This window comes from Uranotaenia lowii, chromosome 3 (assembly GCF_029784155.1).
Source record: "Uranotaenia lowii strain MFRU-FL chromosome 3, ASM2978415v1, whole genome shotgun sequence".
Taxonomy (NCBI): Eukaryota; Metazoa; Arthropoda; class Insecta; order Diptera; family Culicidae; genus Uranotaenia; species Uranotaenia lowii.
This window is the reverse complement of record NC_073693.1, coordinates 168268737-168288141: the sequence shown is the minus strand read 5'-3', so window position 1 is coordinate 168288141 and position 19405 is coordinate 168268737. Positions and strand designations below refer to the sequence as shown.

At 34.3% G+C, this 19405-nt stretch overlaps 1 protein-coding gene across 2 annotated transcripts in view; it reads right to left on the bottom strand.

The window, feature by feature from the left end:
• LOC129755451 (uncharacterized) overlaps positions 1 to 19405 on the bottom strand; it is a 217580-nt gene that overhangs the window by 66811 nt on the left and 131364 nt on the right. For both annotated transcript variants that reach the window (XM_055751955.1, XM_055751956.1), the window contains exons 4-5: positions 12688 to 12733; positions 2893 to 3125 (exon numbers count right to left, since the gene is read on the bottom strand). In XM_055751955.1, the coding sequence (XP_055607930.1) occupies positions 2893 to 3125; positions 12688 to 12733 (279 nt within the window). The remainder of the gene's footprint in view (positions 1 to 2892; positions 3126 to 12687; positions 12734 to 19405) is intronic.

Here is a 19405-nt window from a genome sequence, read left to right as displayed (position 1 = left end):
AAAAGTTTTGATCATAAAAAATTGAATTATTTAAAAAATTTCATAAAAAACTAACTAAGACTAAGTTAGGTACCTGATCAATTTGTGCTGGTATTGGACGTTTTGTGTTTAAAAAATTGTGTCTGATTTCCCTACAAATTTTTCCGATAAATAATTTATAAATTCTAGTTATCTTTTCCTTTTCAGTTTTGATTTGTCAATAATTTGTTAATATCTAAGTTTAAATATGTTTCGAACACTACCCATGAAGATTTTTCAATTTTTATGAGGAATATTTTGAGCGCGGCCCGCTGGAAAGATTATAAATTCAATTTGGCCTGTTGGTTCAAAAGGTTGCTCACTCCTGTTCTATAGCTTTGTCTTGCTATAACATATCTAGAAAAAGATCTAATAGAAAAAAAAACTAAAAGCATATTTGCATACGGTGCTACAAAATTTATCAAAATTAGTAGTTTTATTCTTTGCACATAGAAAAAATGTTAATTTTGTTGCCTTGTGTAAGTTCTTACCAAAATTATAAAAAAAAGTTGTGACGCAACGCTGGAATATGTAATAGGTGAAATTGTCTCAAATACGCAATAAAAATTAAATATTTTTCCGGAGAATAATAACGTTTGAGAACATCAATCAATAGATTTTAATAAAATCTTTACAACGAGTATTTTGTCATGCGATGTAAGTTCAGAGTTATAGCATTTAAATATGCATTTTAAAAATAGTGATAGGAGTTTCCAGAGATCAGGGATGGGCGGGCAATTTTTGAAATTTTAGGGTTTTTCTAATTGATTTAGCCGCTGTCCGTGGCGTAGAGAATAGCCTTCAAGTCGTCTAAGCCAGCGGGTATGAGATCGAATTCCGGTCACGGCATACACAGTATTTACACTTTCTGTGAATTGGTGGTGTTAGCATTTGTAATATGCTAGACATCATATCCTCGAAAGATGCACGATTAGAGTTAAAAAAAAGGAATCTCTTCGAGGAAACATCAAGTTTCATTGAGATCCTTTATGTGTGTGTGTTCGTTTAGAAAAAATCTATTGGTCAATTATTAAAAAATTAATAAAATTAACTTGATCTCTTCGAATCAACGTGGTCTGGATTCTATTACAAATGTTCTTCGCCCTTTTTTACATGTTTCTTTTGAGAGATCTAATTTACTTAACTCTAAGGCGTACATCTTTCAAGGATATGATGGCTAGTATCTTACAAATGCTAAAACCACCGACCCTCAGAAAGTGAACTATCTATGCCGTGACCCGGATTCGATCTCATGACCTCTGGCTGGAAAGATTCGAACGCTATCCCCATGCCAAGGTCGGAGGCGATATTTTGAAAAAAGTCTTTCAATCTTCTACCCGTCTATTATTTCAACTATATTTCCCTCACCGAGATGCCGTATAGTAATTTCAAAAACTTTAAATGAATACGTAAGCGTATGGGAGAGTGGGGAATCATGGGCCACTTTTTTTTTCTTTAAAATTAAAATTAAAAAATGGTATCGTTTTCTACATTTCCAAGGTAATTGACTAAATAACATGCAAAGTTTATGAGTTGTCCCAAAACTGTTATTTCGTTGTCGTTATGTCGTTGTTTTTAAAGCAATTTCAGATAACGAAATAAAAAAGATAGTTGTGTATGATTGAAAAGATTGAAAAAATGCCTCGAGAACGTATTTTCTAAATTCTTTATAAAGGTAGGTCATAAATTTTTAATAACTCTTCATATGATGTTTTAAACAATATGGGATAAGAAAACTTTACAGATAGAGAAAACGTATTTTAAGTTCTGAATGTGTAAAAAACACCAATATATAGGTGGCCCAAGATGCGTGGCCCACGATTCCCCCCAAGCAATGATTTGCAAATTGGTTGCGTTTGTGTGACTTATTGATGTTTCATCAATAATTCCTTTTCCACTTGAGAAACATGACATAATTTTAGGTTCCCCATCGATGGAATTAGCTTGTGCTTGTTTAATTATGTAATTAAATTTCTTTTTTAACATTTTTAAGCTTATTTTTATATATATTTTTTTCAACATACATCTGAGAAATTCAGAGTGGCCCAAGTTTCCCTCGTTACCATACTCTCCCCTACATATTTGTAAACTTTTCACAAGGCAGCTTTATTTCTGTTTTGTCCACTATGGCGCTGAAGATTTTTTGTCATTCACCAGCATACATTCAGGGATTGAAAAAAAATCAAGTTTTAAAAGAGGAGCACAGCTAAACTTAGAAGCCATTAACTTTTGGAATCAATCTAAATGCTTTTTTTCCCTAATTTAATTTGCTATGAAGAGCTCCTGAACATGTATTGTTTTGAACCTGTCCCGATTGAGGATCCCAAGGAACACTAACTATGTTAGAATATACTTGTCTCAATTTGAAGCAGTTTAACTGAATTAACGATCCAGCTAGTGTTAGAAGTATTGATGTAACTATCGTTATAATTATTGAGATTTGATTGCATTACACACAAACCATAATGTTATGAATATTGGTAGTATATTTTAAAGTTTTTAACTTCGAATTGAGAGTTTTTTTTTATGTTTTGTGTGCATTTCAAACCAATTTCAATTTTTTTTTAATTTTTTAACTGATTCACCCCATTTGACGATATCAATTCATAAAATTTGATTTTATAGATGGTATTTATTTGACTTGTTTACTTTGCCAAATAGTTTATAGTATTTTTCGAATTGTTTGCTTAGGTCTGAATATCATGGAACAGTTCATCTACCTTCATATCGTTAGGACTTTAGAATGTTATTGCCTTCAATTAACTGCAACTTATCCGTATTCCCTTCGGTGAAAACCATTAACGGAGAATATAAATTGAAAATTCCAATCCGCCCCCATTTGGCAGCATAAGTATAATAGCAAATGTTACTCACCGTTTCGAGGGGCATCGTGTTGCAACTCTTGAGCGGCAGCTTGTAACGCAGGGGTCCCTCCTGGTCCCTGTACTCGGTCAGACAGGTCGAGTTCTTGGCGAGGCCCTTCGGATAGACCATCCCGCTGAACTGGCCGTTGAGGTTAGCAGGGGCATCCTTGATGGTGATCAGCATCGAACCCGACATACATTGTATCCGCACCGTTGGCTCTTTGGTGAATATCGTGGCTGATCCTGCGTTGGGAGGGCGAGAATGGAGAACAGAAAAAAAAGGTTGGTAATGAGATATGTCCAAGGAATGAAACATATTCCACGGAACACGCCTATCGTTTTACCGTTCCGTTGATTTAAAAGTTCAAACGCGTTCCGACAATGTTAAGTCTAGAACAGTGCTTGGACTTGGAAAAGCCGTCAATATACCAGATAATTTATCCGGAATTATTTTTAGACGAAGGGTGTTTAATATAACACATTAAGAAAAGTAGGTGTTCAATGTAATACATTATTGCTTGTCGAAAAACGATTATTGTTCAATTGTTTGATGTTATCCTTTTTTCAATACATAACACACTATAAATTTTTAGATTTAGGAAAAATAAAAATTTCAGAAATAAGTTTAGGAACTTTTTTTGAGTTTGGAATTTATTATCTGATAACTACAGTTCAGATTCAGTTTTTAAAATTCATTATTTTTATTCAGAACTCAAAAAAATCATCTTTTTATAGTTGGCCATTTTATTTAATTTGAAATACCAGAATATGCTTCCCTTATTCGAAAATATATAGTTTTTTTTAGTTTGTTTCGATTATAGTTGTTCTATCATCTTAATGACATTTGCGACAATATATCAACATTGCAGTCGGCAGACAGTTATTGGAAAACTTATCCAGGACAACTGTGTTCGGTGTTTACTCTTGGGCTCGAACTCGCGAACATCGGCGAACGTAGGCAACTGACTTGTCAACTGAGCTATATCACAAGCCCTGATAACACTGGGTGACAGCCAAAAAATAGTCTGGGGTTTCTCAGCTGATTTAGACTAATTTTTGTGTCCTGAGTTAGAATATCACATTGATTTTGCCTTATCAGGTCAACTGTTTGAGATACAGTATTCTAATATCCTGACCTGATTGAACAAAACCATGGTCATTTTCGGAATCAGGGCGTCAATATTAGTCTAATTCAGTTGGAAAACCCTGGACTATTTTCAAAAAATCTTTTTTTGTTACTCAGTGTAATCAATGATGTACCTATCTTAAATGCGAATGAATCCTCTTCCTTTTTTCTGCTGGCAGAAAGAAAACTTCCTACACATCACTAACGTTTGCTAAGCCAGCTTGAACAGATTGTAGGTATGAACCTTATGGACATTAGAAAAATAAACCATCTGCCTCTCGACTAAGCCGTCAGCGCCTCCTTCAAACCGAGAGACAAGTTGAAGAAAATGGAAAAAAGATAGAGATGATTTAACTCGCGAAAACATCGTTGGATGCTGGTTTGAATCTCACTAGGAAGTTGCTCTTCCAAATGGTAAACGGGTAAACGACTGAAATAGGGGCTACGTACCAAAAATTGGTCGATTACCGTTTTGTTTTTTTTCTAAATAACGAATATTAAATGTAGGAACTTTTTCCTTGTACATATTTAAGACTTGAAATTGTTCATATACCCTACACGAAAGAAGGTAGCCTTGTTGGGAAGGTCGTTGGTTCTTAGACTATTTTTTGCTAATCATATGGCGATATGCAGAGTTCTGTTTTAAGATGGTGGAGCCAAGATCTCATAAATCTTACCAAACTTTTTTCTTCTTCTGCTATCTAGACACCGCTTAGCAAAGGTTCTTGATCCTAGCCGGTACCTACTTATATCGTAGGCGGTTTGGCCAGACATGGTTCTCATTCAAGTCTTCAACAAGAGTCATTTGGTTGGCTATGTAAGACGATTAACGGAATTGAAGCTTAAAACTATTTGTTTTCCTTTGCCGAGTCAGTTGGCTTTATTCTGGTTCAAAATGAATTGTGAATTACCGTTAGTACTTGAGAATCAATTATTTTCGAAACTTACTGATGCGGAAAACCATATTGAAAACTTGTTTCGAGTCATAATTCATCAGTGAGCTAGCCTTCACGGAAGGTGAAAAAAAAATGTAAGGCAAGTTCTTCTGATGTCAATACGACAGCCAAGATAGATTTTCTCGAATCAAGTTAAATTTATTGATGGATTAAAAAAAAATTCATTTCCATCCCGAAAATAGTCTTTGGGAGATCAAATAAAGGGGAATGTTTGACAGTTATTAATCAATGAAATTTTTTATCATCAAATCAAATCAAATCAAATCACAATTTTATAATATCAGAGTCCTTTCAAAAATTAGATGAATGAATAAATTCTCAGGATCGCATTTTAGAACCTAACTGAAAATCATAACTCGGTGTTTTTGTTTTTTCTAATACTATCGGCACGTTTTTCCGCATTGAAAGATTGCGAATGAAGTTCGGGTACTCTGGTAGAAAAATTAAAGACAAACTTCTTAACAGAATCGTTAGGTATATTAAGTATTACTAAATAAAAACTTAAACAAAACCTTTACCAGTTTGAAACATTCAATTTTAGAGTTTTTTGTTTTTTTTAAAGTTCGGTCTGGCTAAAAAAAAATTATGACCATAATACCCATTTAGAAACACTTTTTTATTTAATAAGCAGAGTTCAGAATACAGCTTCAACAAAAGCATTTCAAAGCTTACAGAAGAATAAAGAATAATGATTTGTTATCGAAATTGAGATTAGAATGCCAATTGTTTCAGATATAAAACGATCGAAAATTCTCATTTCAAGTTAAACCGCACAACTAAGCAGATGGATTAATAATCTCGAAAGAAAAGTCGAATTGAGAGTATAGCTCATAAGTTTGCAAATTTTCTGTTAGGAAAATTTATTTTCTCACTTAATGTTAAAGGGAATTAGCTTAGCTGGGTTTAATTGACTACTCACATCCACCTGGTATCGTCAAATCCGAAATGCTTTTATAAGATAAATATGTATGGTCAGAAACTTCATTGATTAACATAGGTACTTCTAGCTGAGTGAAGTACATATTAAAGGGTGATACGGTCAAAATTTAGTCAAGGGAAAACGCGTGTAAATCGGTGAAATCTTTTATTTAAAAAATCAAATGAAATTTCTTTTTCAAATTTAATTAGTATTAAATTCAGGAAAAATATTCAGTTAGGCTTCCGTTTTTCCAAATCCGAATTGCCATGCCATACGCTTAACCCCTGTCATCAGATTTTATACAGCCACCTTGTCCACCTTCTTCGCCGCAGAAAGCCAGTTTGCCTTGAACTGCTGCTCGTCCTTAGCAGTTTTTTGGTCTTCTTTAGGTTCCGCGTGACAATAGCCCAGTATTTCTCAATTGGGCGGAGCTCTGGCGTGTTGGGAGGGTTTTTGTCCTTGGGAACCACCAGCACGTTTTTGGCGGCGTACCACTCCATGGCCTTTTTACCGTAATGGCAAGATGCCAAATGCGGCCAAAACAGTACGGAACAACCGTGTTTCTTCAGGAAAGGCAGCAAACGTTTATTCAAAAACTCTTTCACGTAAATTTCTTGGTTGAAAGTCCCGAAAGCTATGAAATTGCTGCTTTTCAAGCCAAAGGTACAGATGGCTTGCCAAACCAGATATTTCTTCGCGAACTTTGACAGTTTCATGTGCTTGAAAATATCTGCTACCTTTCCCCTTCCTTTTGCCGTATAAAACTTCTGTCCCGAAAGCTGCTTGTAGTCGGCTTTGACGTAGGTTTCGTCGTCAATTACCACGCAGTCAAACTTCGTCAGCATCGTCGTGTACAGCCTCCGGGATTGCGCTTTGGCCGTCGTATTTTGTTTATCATCGCGATTTGGAGTCACGACCTTCTTGTAAGTCGATAGTCCGGCTTGTTTTTTGGCTCGATGCACGGTTGTAGACGTTACACACAGCTTATTTGCGGCATCTCGGAGAGAGAGGTTGAGGTTTCGCTTTAAACTACCGGCAACTCTCTTTGTCGTCTCAGCGGCTTCCGGTTTTCTTTTCCCCCCTGATCCAGACTTCCTGGCTGTCGACAAACGTTCCCCAAACACTTTAATTACATTTGTAACGGTTGATTTGGCTACTTTTAGCGATTTTGCCAGCTTTGCGTGCGAGTAGCTCGGATTTCCGCGATGCGCGAGCATAATTTTGATACGCTGCTTTTCTTCCTTGGACGGCATTTTGACAACTGAAGAGTGAATTCCAAAATCCAAAAAGGAGCAACATTCTACACACACACACACCTTCAAAATGAGGGGTGCTCAGGTTTTTTTTTAAATGCAAAATTGAAAGAAATACGTCAAGTTGATATTGATCAAATTTTGACCGTATCACCCTTTACAATTAGGGATTATTGGAACAGTTCCAAGAACAACAAATTATAACATTTTGACATCCACGATCGCTGGTGTGTGCTCAGTTAAAAAAAAATCCACGTCACCAATGGTTACTACTCCGTGATTGACCGAGGCCATCAATACTATCCAGAGGTCAAAAGACTAGCAACAATCTAAATGCACAAAACTGATGCACTCTCTTTAAACATCAATAACGGCGCCAGCCGCGTCTGAATTAATGAGATCTCATGAGGTCTTAAGGAGACTAAAATGATTCTTGCTTTTAATAAAAATTGTGATTAATTTTTTACGCAAAGTTATTCCTTAGAAAATTTAAGAAAATTATATTGGACCCAACAAAGTAAGACTTTAGCCTTTCTTTTCAGCCCATATGAGTTTACAATCATCCACCGGGTGATCAAGAATGCTTAATTTATTTTGAGACGTTCAACCTTTTTAATCATTAATTAAAGAATTCATACTTTTCACTTGATTGTTTGATTGATTCATCAACGTTTTCAAAGCATTCGTGTATGTGAAAATGAGATCGAGTTTGAATGCACGCTTTTTATTTAGTGAACATTCTAGTCAAATTATTTATAAAAGTTTCGAATATTTGTTAATTATTTTGAGAGAATAAAATAGAGAAGAAGGAAACCTTACGTCACCAACACCTTTTTTCGTTGTTCATTTTATTTAGATTTAAAAGATATACAGATTGATAAAATGCTCTCATTTTAGTGGGGATATTTGAAATGGCTTGAAAAAAAAATCAATTCTTGAGATTTTTCTTTGAGAAATATTTTTGAAAACTTAAGTTTGTAGTTTTTGAATTACTGGTTTCCAAAATTTCTACTCAGAATGAACGAAAATATTTATGCAGATGCCCCGATTTGAAATTAATTCTAAATGCAGGCTTATTTGTTTGAACGATGTCTATGAACCGAAATTCAAAATCTATTGTTATACTTAAACATTTCCATTGATTACGTAAATAGAGTCTGAGAATAGCCGAGTATTTCTGAAGTGTTTTCCAAAACAGATCACCAGTTTAGTGAAGTAATATAAAACTTATTACCAATGCAAAAAGTAAATTTAAGTCAAAAACAAAATATAAGATAATGGTTGTGAATTTCATTTCGTAAGTCACGAATGAATCAATCAATCTGAAAAAAGATGAATCTAGTGTATTCGATTGTGAATGCTAAGGAAACATTGAAATTTTAACCAGCTAAAACCTTTTTTGAAAAATTCACAAAAATTTATTCATATGATAACATACAACTTTTGTTCTGCTTAAAATTTTAAAGGGGGAAATTTTTTAAACAATTTATTCAAGAATTGCATAAGCACAGGGACTAAGAAACTTTTTTTTGTCTTTATAAGAGAGATATTTTGCCTTTGGCTGGTTCGTCTCTAATGGCTAAGAAACTTGACTTTCAGTACTTTTTTGGTTGTAGTTTTCACACACTACAACCATTTTTTCCTTATCTTTGAAACAACTGACTCATAGCTATATTTTTAAATAATTTTTGTTAATATTGTTCACACATTACTGAGATATTTCAGCTTGTATGAAAAGTAAACAGGAGTGCATTGTGCATATTTTTCCGGATTTTTGGCGTTGTTGCCATCCTGCCTTTAGATGGGGTATATGTTTCTTCTCTCCTACCTAACACAGGTACAAGAAAACCAAGTTTCTTTTTTTTTCCAGCCTCCTCTGCTTATGATATCAATACTTTCGAAACACCATAAAGCGAATACGAATTAAAATTCCGTATGAAACCAGAATTTAAACTTTGGAACTCAAGAGAGTTTAATTAAAAAAAATTATTTGTTAGTTGAATTTAATTTGATAAAAAAAAGATGGTCAAATTCAGAGATAAACTCACATCCAAATTCTTAATCCTATTTTTCAAAATTAAGCTGGGATATCGTTAATTAGAGTCCCATTTAGTGTAGCTAAATAACACAAAAATTTTAATTGAAAAACAATAACAAACTAGTTTATAAAAATAAAATCTAAACGATTTGACATATGCTTTCAAAAATATCAAAGATTGAATTTGGATTAAAAGTTTTTCAAAATTTCCTTGAAATTTCATTATTTTGTAGAACTGGAATGAAAACAATCCCAACTTTTTTCATAGAAGTCGGAAGTATTCGATTGTTGATCATTGAATTGCAATGTTCTATAGTTTTGCCATAAAAGTGTCAAAATTTCTAAAATGGCTTTTTTCCTATGACCAATTTTAGGTTAATGATGCAAGGCAACTTCATATGTCAAACTAAATTTGATGATTATTTCAAATTTTTAGAATTTCATTCACAAACTTTTGCGTTCGAAAGAAAAAGGCAAATTTTCGAAAAATATATGAAAATGACCAAACATAAAAACTTGAAAGCGTGTTTTCTCGAATTTAGCTTTCATGCAGCCATATTAAAAATTAGCACCACCAAATAAGTCACACTAAGCTTAGGGCTACCATGCGTACTCCTTTAAGAATTCATGTACTCTTTTTCAGTCGAGAAAATGGCGTACTTTTCTTTTCATCTGAAAACTTCAATCTGAAAAACCTACGTACTTCTTCCATTTTATGAGATTGTTTCAGGTTGTTTGCTAAAACTACGAAAGGAATACGACTAACAGCCAATTCCCAAGCAACCAAAAGTCTCGTTAAAATGGTCGAACACAGCTTAATCAGCATAATCAATATGCTGAAGTTCGTTTTATTCAGCTCAAAATTTAAGTTCTTATTGAAACTTTGAAGTTCCATTACAGAATTGAACGGCCTTCTATTCAGCCCACAAGTAAACGTTTAATCAGCGAAAACAAAAAATAATTCTCCTCTCCTCTCTTACTTTGGTCACCACCAGCCCATGTGGTGGCTGCCGGTTTCTCGGCGTCCATCTTTATTCCTCCCATCACCTCCCTCAATTAATCTCTTTTGCTTTGTTTTTCACTATGTTCGACACATGCCAGCACGCACGCCAGTTCTGCTACACAATTATTTGATTCGCTTACTCAAGCAATCAAACAAGCTAATGGAAAAAATTAGTCCTGGTACCAGATTTGAACCCGATCCTCCGAGATGATAGCCAAACATGCTGCCACGACGCCACGCTTAGATGTTGCCTTACCGGCAGCTCAAATTCGAAGTGGTTATTAACTTCCTAGAATACCCGCAAGTGTAGCCAGCAGCCAGCAGCAAAGACGCATGTTGATTATGACTAAGGAACATTACGAAACGGCATATAAATCAATCATCCGTCAAAATAATATCGGTTAAAAAAAAAAAGGAATTCCCTGTTTATAACTGTTAAGCTAAAAATTATACAAATTTTTGAGTTTATCTTGATATTTAATTAATGAATTGCTTCAACTGACTTTTAATGTCTGATAAACTCATGGTAAGTAAATACAGTTGGACTAAATTTTTAAAGTCAAAATATTTACTCTTTTCAAAAACAACTCGCAAATGTTAGCTTTAAGTTGTTCTGAGTTGATGTTTCAATATAAATTATACATTTCAACATTTTCCAAACTCCAAAAAAATGATTTATTGATTATATGCCCTTTTGTGATGTTTGTTCACATTTCATATTCATGAAATGGCGGACATGTCTCAAAACGGCAATTTGAGGAACGTTTTGGAACTTCGAGTCCATAGAAGGCTATTTGAGACTCAATTTGTAACTTTTATTCTGAATATTGCGATTGAGATGTCACAAAAATGGCTATTTGAGGAACTTTTTGGAACTTGAAGTTCACAGAAGGCTATTTGAGACCTAATTTGAAACTTTTATACTGCGTGGATGAGATAGACATGTCACAAAAAAGGCTGTTCGAGGAACTTCTTGGATCTTAAAATCCACAGAAGGCTATTTGAGACCTAATTTGTAACTTTTGTACTGTGTGGATACGATTGACATGTCACAAAAAAAGCTATTTGAGGAACTTTTTGGAGCTTCAAGTCCATAGAAGGCTTTTTGAAGAACCTTGTGTAACTTTCATGCTCAAATTCGAGAAAACTCGGTACCAAATCCCTCTGGAACCTTTGTTCAACGAAATTCGAACTTTGGAAGCACGAGTTTAAGTAGATATGAGACTTTTGGTTGCTTGGGTTACTTTAACATCTTGTTTTCATTACATGCATTTTCAGACGAATGTTTAGTAAGTATGCAGTATGCATACAATAATCAATATGTACACAATTTTGGTAATATGCTAAATTGCGCACAAATCTCAATTTTTTAAAGATTTCATTTTTGACACTTCATCAGTGTTATGGCATTCGTGTCTAATCTCAAATAATGATTGTAGAGTAAATGTACGCGTCAAATAAAAAACAGCTCTTTTTTCAAATGGAATAGGAAAAAGTCAACAAAAAAAAGTATAACTGTTTTTTGCAAAATTCAAAACTGTTTAAGCCCTTGGGGAAAGTTGATCATTGATGTAAAACCCACATTTTAAATTTTTTTGTAATATTTTATAGTTTTGTAAAAAAAATAAAAAAAATTCTTAAATTATGTTCAACCTATTCTCAAACTTATTCCATATTTGGAATCAGGATGCCCAGATTAATCAGAATTAGTTCTTAAATTCTTTACACCATGGACAAATTTCAATTTTGTGGTTTTGTGTTATTTATCAAAACCCTATTGCATGTGGAGTTGGGCATTTTGAAGTTCAAGAAACACCAAATAAAGTAAGAGCTGAATCATTCGAAATTTACAATTGAAAATTAGTTTAAAACGTCTTAGGTTAAGAATGGTGAAGAAATAAAATCCGTCGGAGGCGAGCTAGTTTTCTGACAAGTTTGTTAACACTTAATTTTTGAACACCTTTGGGGATCACGTAGTTTCCCGTTGCTACGAAAAAATCATTTTTAAACTGAAAAACTTACTTGGAAAAAATCTCCCTCGTTCGCACGGCCTTGATCACTGTACAAGAATAGTGCATTATACATTAAAGTTTTAGATATTGTCATGCAATGTAAATGCAATCAAAACTTGGTGACCAGTTTTTCCGAACAATAGAATGAAAGTGGTAAAGATGTTGTTATTGTTTTCGTTACCAATCGCCTCTCCTTTCAACGAAGCGTTTTACGGTCGTGCCTATTCCGACAAACTGAAGTTCAATGTGCTTTTATTGATTCGATTGAAACTGATCCACGGAAGTGTGGCATAATACAGCTAGGAACCCAGCCACAGGGTAGAGATACCTTTGGCTGCGCGCGTGCTCAACCATGTGGGCACATCGTTACGTTTAATTGAGAAAGGCGCGAACAAAACACATTCACTTCGATACACCTTTCGGAAATAACAGTTTTGATGTTTGGTGTGCATGGGCTTAAAACTTAAGTCAACCTAAATTAATTAGTTGCATACTCACGTTTGATGGAAGGTATCTGAGCTGTTCGGGTGAATGTTGCTATCGTCTGTAAAAATAAGGAAGAAGAAAACAATATTGTTAATTAGATAATGTTCAACATTTGATAGAAACATCTTGAAATATTTATTTGAAATGTAAATAAAAGTGGCAAATGGCAAACACTGCCAGATTGATTAATTATTAAAGTGGTTAGAAGTTAAAAACAGGATTTATTGAATTTTTTTTGTATTTCTGGTAAGAGATTGTGGAAATGAATCGTAGAATTGCCGACTTTCTGTGAAGGCCATTGTATGTAAATAAATAAGTGTGCCTTCCATCTAACCCAGTAGTATTTAAATAGATGAACTACAGTAGTTGCTCTCGGATAAGTATATAATTAAAAGGTCTCAATTAGCTTTACCGTCTAGCCGTCGCTTGACCAATGATCATTTGAATCGGGAAATGCGATTCCGGATCCCCTCCCTACTACTGGAACTGAATCCACAAGTCTGGACCACTCCTGGAGCCTCTCGCACTGAGGGGTCGTCAAGACGGCGAAAAACTAACGGCATTTTTAATGTGGTATGTACGCATTCAATTGAAGGTTCGCACCACACGACTTCAAGTACCGGGTACAAGTCTTGGATTGGAAGTCATCGGGAAGACTAGAGAAGGCAAGAGGGGAAAGGAGACAAAAAAGAAGTTCTTCCAAGAGGCCATCGCTGACGACTGTTTAGCACAGAATGAGGAAGCAAAAGTGTCTTCTAGGTCATCATGGTCAACGAGCTTCGGGGTGAACTAACGGAATGTTTCACATAGTTCTCGCGAATGCATCCAGCCAGGGCCTTCAGCTATAGGTTGGAGCAAAGAAAGTCGCTAAAGCTTTAGGCCAAACGAGTTTAGGTTTAAGTGTTCTCGGCTGCCAGTTTATGGATCCATAATGAAAAAATGCAGTCCACTTTAGGTGGTTAGTCTGAGAAGCTTACCATGTTTCATCCATGAAGAGGTTCTTTACCGATGAATGACCAAAAACTTGTAATGCATCAAGCGCATTTTGTGGCACTGCATTATTCATGTACAGGGGCATAAGTATATACAAAAATACAAAGATGTAGCCTTTCCGTTGAAAACCCCGTTGCATCGATCACGTGAATGCCACTGTAAGAGCTTTATCTGACTGGGATGTCGCTTAGCTTGGTTTAGAGTTCAAGAGCTTTATGTTATTGTACTTAGAAATATGGCAACATTCCCGGAAGAAACAAATTTTAAAAGGTTAGTTTAAGAAATATTTTTCATCCATTCATTTTTTCTACTGCATTTTACTTTAATTAAAAATATGAGATCTAAAAGGTTTTTTTTATAATTTCCTTAACTCAGGTTTTCAACAAATAAGTCGAAATCATCCAAAAACTTATTCCATTGAATCAAGAAATACAGTTACATTTTCGTTCAAATTTCTTTAAGAAACGGCATATTCAAAAAAATCTTGATCTCTTTCTCCCCTTACTGTTAAAATTTTAACATTCGCATAATCTGCTTATTTTTTGCTTAATAAAAAAAATATGATTGTCAGTCCTCTAAATTTATCGCTTCATTTGTTTTTGCTAGATTCAACTGATAATAAAAACGACTTGTGTTGGGTGATTTTGGTCAGATTCACCGAAAAAAATCGTACAAACTATTAAACGAACTTTTAAATATGGGTTAAGGATGAATCATCCAACAGGATGAAAATCTCAGAAAAATAAAGATTTAAATATATTTTGATGAAGTTTTAAATATATTCTGATAAAATGGCTAGCAGAGCTTTTGGTTTGATTCGTTATCAAATCAGAAGTTAAAATGGACAGAAAATTCGGCGTTGATGCATTCTTTTGCTGATGAGTTTTTGTAAATCCAGGAAAGCTTCCTTCAGCGTGAACTACAGCAAAAAGCATGTCGGAAAATTACGACGAAGTACTGAAAATGAGCTCAAATAACCCCGATAAATCCATAATGAGTCTAAATGTTGTTTAACAGCTAGACAGTGCTGATGCCATGCACAATTTCAAGCAGGAAATATAAAAACTTTTCGAATGAGCTACGTATTTTTGAAGCCAAATTCATCTGAGAATTACGTAATTTCACTTCTTGCTCATAGCAAAAATAAACAGCTTTATAAAGTTCACAGCTCAAATATCAAATTCGTGAGTTCTAGAGGCTATTCTTGAAATAATCTCTGAAATCCTGATTTGTTGTACAGTTACTTAAAAGGTTCGAAAAAGCAGTCTTATTTAGGATAAACGTTAAGAAATCTTATATATAAAAATGGAGGCGTTTTCTTTGTAACACCATTACGTATAAACGGGCGGTCGGAATGAAGTGAAATTTGGTATCCGAGAGTTTTTCGGTCCAGAGATGGTTTGTATAATAGTTTCGAGACTATCATTTTTTTATGGAAGGGGGGCTTCCCATACAAAATCAACTTGAAATGGGACACAACTCGATCAACATTAAGATGATTTTCATGAACACTGATTCACGAGCAGGAATTAGTTAAAGATGTGTAGATGACGTTAAACATTTTCTGATGGTTTATTAAGTAAAAGGTAAAACGAAGTTTACCGGGTCAGCTAGTAATGTATATTTTGTAAAAATGCATTAGAGGTATTTTTTATTTTTTATACACCCTAAACTTTGCTTATGCTTGAATTAAACACACGTCGTTAAGATTGAACCTTTTGCGGATTCAACACTAATTTCACAAGAATATTGTAGTTTTCAAAGATCTTAAATTCTGTAACCCACTTAATATAATTAAGTATATAAAATAAATTGCATCTTAAAAGCAACGCCGTGCTTGTTTCGAAAGCAAACGGTTGTAGTTTTTGTTGTCTAATAAGATACGAAGTTACGGTCTTCGACAAAGTGGTTCAGCGAAAAAAATCCTTTTTAGAATTTATAAATTGGCAGAAAAACCATTAGCAGTAATTACGATGATTTTTCAGAACAAAATATTCAATTTTCCCATACAATTCTGAAAGTTCGATTTACTAATGTAAACGTTATTAAAAAAAAACTGCTAAAATCATGGATAAGTTTTAAACCAAAACCAAGCTTTTTAGACAACAGGGTTTCAAAAATTCAAAAATGGCGCCAAATCGACACAGTCTTATATTCAGTGACCGATACAAATAAAAATCCACTCGACTTTTATATCTTAAAAATCCGATATTTTCAGTTTCTCAATATATTTTCAAAATTCAATGAGTTCGTTGGAATTATGATAACTTCAAGTTCATTTAACCATTACAAAATTGTCTTAACTAAGTTATCTGTTTACAGCACGACATAAAAAAATCCTCGTGAATTATTTGATAAAAATGATAGAACAATAACCTTTATTGGTCTTGATGACTAACTGACCACGCATTGCATACGTTTCGGTGAGGTTTCGGTATTATTTCGGAGGTGGATGGTTTAGCCATATCCCCAAACAGTAGAATAGCTCATATTTTTTTTTAGACGGTCAGTTTTGCTTAATTTTTTTTCAATGGTATTAATTATGGTGCTGGGGATGGCAACATGATTGGTTTGGACCACGTAGATCAAAAGAATGTTACTATTTTTTTTTTTACTTTTTGGTTCGAGTAATTACTTTACTTAAGTAAGTGTTTGTCTGCCTGCCGCGTTTTTTGCATGGTTTCTTCAAGGATCTCGCACAAATGGTCGATTTTATGACCCGCAATCGCGCTTTTATTGATTCACATAAAAAAAATTATTCCGCCCTTTTGAGACACAATATTAACCATGCGCTTCCACTACAGAAGCGGTTTCTATTCGATTGAAATGTAGGTATGCACTTCCACAACAGTAAAGATTTTTATTCGATTGTATATGCCAATAGAAGAGGCCTAGAGACTCTCTCCCACCTCTCTTAGAATAACTTAATCTTTTTAAACAGCTCAATCCTGTACATTTGCTTCAGTTTAGAGATCTTTATTAAGAAAAAGTAACTCTTAGTAAGGTGAGAGAGCGTCTCCAGGCATTTTATTCAGACCCCGTTCGATTTTAGCAAAACGCCCGAATATGTTGTGTTGCCAAAATCAAATGGTTTTATTCTCAACTTTTTTCGCTAATTTCTACAAAATCAATAATAATTATTATCATTAACATAATTTATTATAATTTTAATGGCATGTGCGGCGGAATGAAAACTAGAGAGAATTCATTTTATAGAAATTTGAAAGAAAGGTGGATAGACAGTGCGCCAATAGGAGAAAGCTTGATAGGTGTTGAAATTTTAGGCCAGAGGGCATGTTGATGAAAAGCTCCCATGAATTGCTCCCGCCTTTGCTCTACACTAGCTAACTATATGTTAGCTCTGACTATCGCGGATGCGATTTCGGATAGACGATTGAAAATTCATCTTATCTTGTGGACGAATAAAATAAAAGAGAACATTTATTTTACATACATCAAACATTACAGTTTTTCGCGCCCAAAATAACAATAAATTTTAAATAAAGTCTATAAACTGGCAACACTCAGAAAACCACTGATAAACAAACAATTGAAGGGGCTAACTTGACGTAGAGCTTACAGTGACCATCTTCGATGAGATCGATCACTATACATGAGAAACTCAGAAAGAGAATTCCCATGTATAGCGAGCCCAGTGGTTTGAGAGCGTGTAGGGTAAATGTACCCGACCTTGGCACCTAAGGCACGGTTTACCCTTTTTTTTTTTTCAAGATTCCAACCTTCCTGTTGAGTGCACCTTAGAACATCCTTTGAAGAATTTACTTGCTCACTTGCTTAGAGTTCAACAAAAATATGTTTTCTCTATGGGACTTTCATTTATGTGAGCAAAACGGATGCAAAGTACTCACTGCGGTGCTCCAATTACTTGGCCGCCGTACCAATTGTTTGCCGTTTCGATGATCCGATTCTTGGCCACCAGCAAAGTGCAATAGATCTTTACCAACAATGCTCAATTGACAGTTAACAGAATCGTTGGCTATTCTGAATATAAGGCCACTGACAGAATGACGTCAGCTGAGCGTAAAGTTCTATGCGACGATGGAACACCGGGCTTCACTCATACAACAAAAAGGCTCTTGAAAACATTGATGAAATTTGGTTGGAAGGGAAGCACAAAATAAGCTTTCATTTCAAAAAGTCGGAAATCCAGAATTTCCGCAATTTTTTTTTAATTTTTAAAACTTTAAACTTTTTACTCATTTAAACAAAGTGATGATAATAAACACCTCAGGTTGTTCCAGAAGATTTGTGTATGAACAAGAATCATTGGTTTATGAATGACAACCAAACCTTCATCAGAGGGACCGATTCAGAAACGAATTATGTCTGCGAGTGGTTTGAACTTTCTCTTCTAAATCCCTTTGATGAAATCTAAACTTACATATTTTGTAAGCAAACTTTTTAAACTAAACCCTTAAAAAAATTTATCCAATATATATACAGTAAGATACTTATAAAGGACTGATAAAATCTGAATTAAGCCAATCAATCTAGGAAAAGTATTTCAGATGGCATAGGCTTATCTAGACTAGTCCAGGTTTTCAACGTAGAGTTAAAAAAAAGTTGGTGTAGTCCAGCTGCCAGAATATTGAGGTAAAATATCCGTATCTGGCACCGATTGATTAACATTCCTCATTCCACATTCCTTTTTTAAAAAGATTTCACAGTTCATAATTTTTACGAAGTTTTTTGAGACAATTTCATCAATATAAAACTTGAACGGGAGAAAAACTGAAAGGTTTGAGCCGTGTCAAATAAACGAGTTATTAAAAAAACGACTTGAACGTGGTTGTTGAGAAAGTGGTATTGTAACGTTGAATTGAAATATCTTATTTTGAACTATTCTCATCGATTAGATTTTTCCAAATATTGAAAAAATTGCTTAGATTTTCTCCGTTTTTTTTTGAGAATTTCCTGACTTGAATGCTAACTGGACAAATTCAGGAATTCTAAACCTAAAGACAGATTCATTTACGACATTTCTATGGTTTTGTGCATCATGATGTGTTGTCATTTATAAATCATTGTTTAAATTATTCCTTTTGATTTTTTATAGACCATAAGTTGATAGTAAAATACTCTAAAAGACTTGCGATTGCGACACATAGGGTTATTTTCACTACCAAACACTATCTTCATATTGTGGATTTTTGCTTCATAAAGTAAGAAATTGAAAAATTCTTTGAATGGAATTTTAAAATTTTGCCCTTTTGAATTTGTTAGCTGAGATTATGAGCTTCTAGCAAGAGCCATCTCGAATGCCCGGGGCGTTGCGCAGTGGTTTGACACGCCAAATAGATGTTAGAATGTAAACCTTGCTAAAACATTTTTTAATTCGACTCACATCTAATATTTTAAGGAATGATTGGAAACGATATTTTACTGAACTTTCAACTTCTGTTTTCAAGAAAAAAAAAAACTAGAACAAAAATCCAAAAAATTAAATCTGAGTATATGGTTTCCAAGCAATAGAAAACGATCCCAAAACTCAATTAATTATGTATTTTATATACTGAAGTCATAAATTGCCATCGATCTAACAGTTTTTGATAAGAAAAACATCTTGAGTCTTGTGAGTTGCTTAATTTCACTAAGTGTTTTTTTTTTTTATTTCGAACCACTGTGTTCTGTAGGAGACCACGTGGTCTCTGTTCGGCAGACTGCAATGCAAATGCTGTTGGCACGCATACCAATGTACCTTCCATTCATGGTTCCC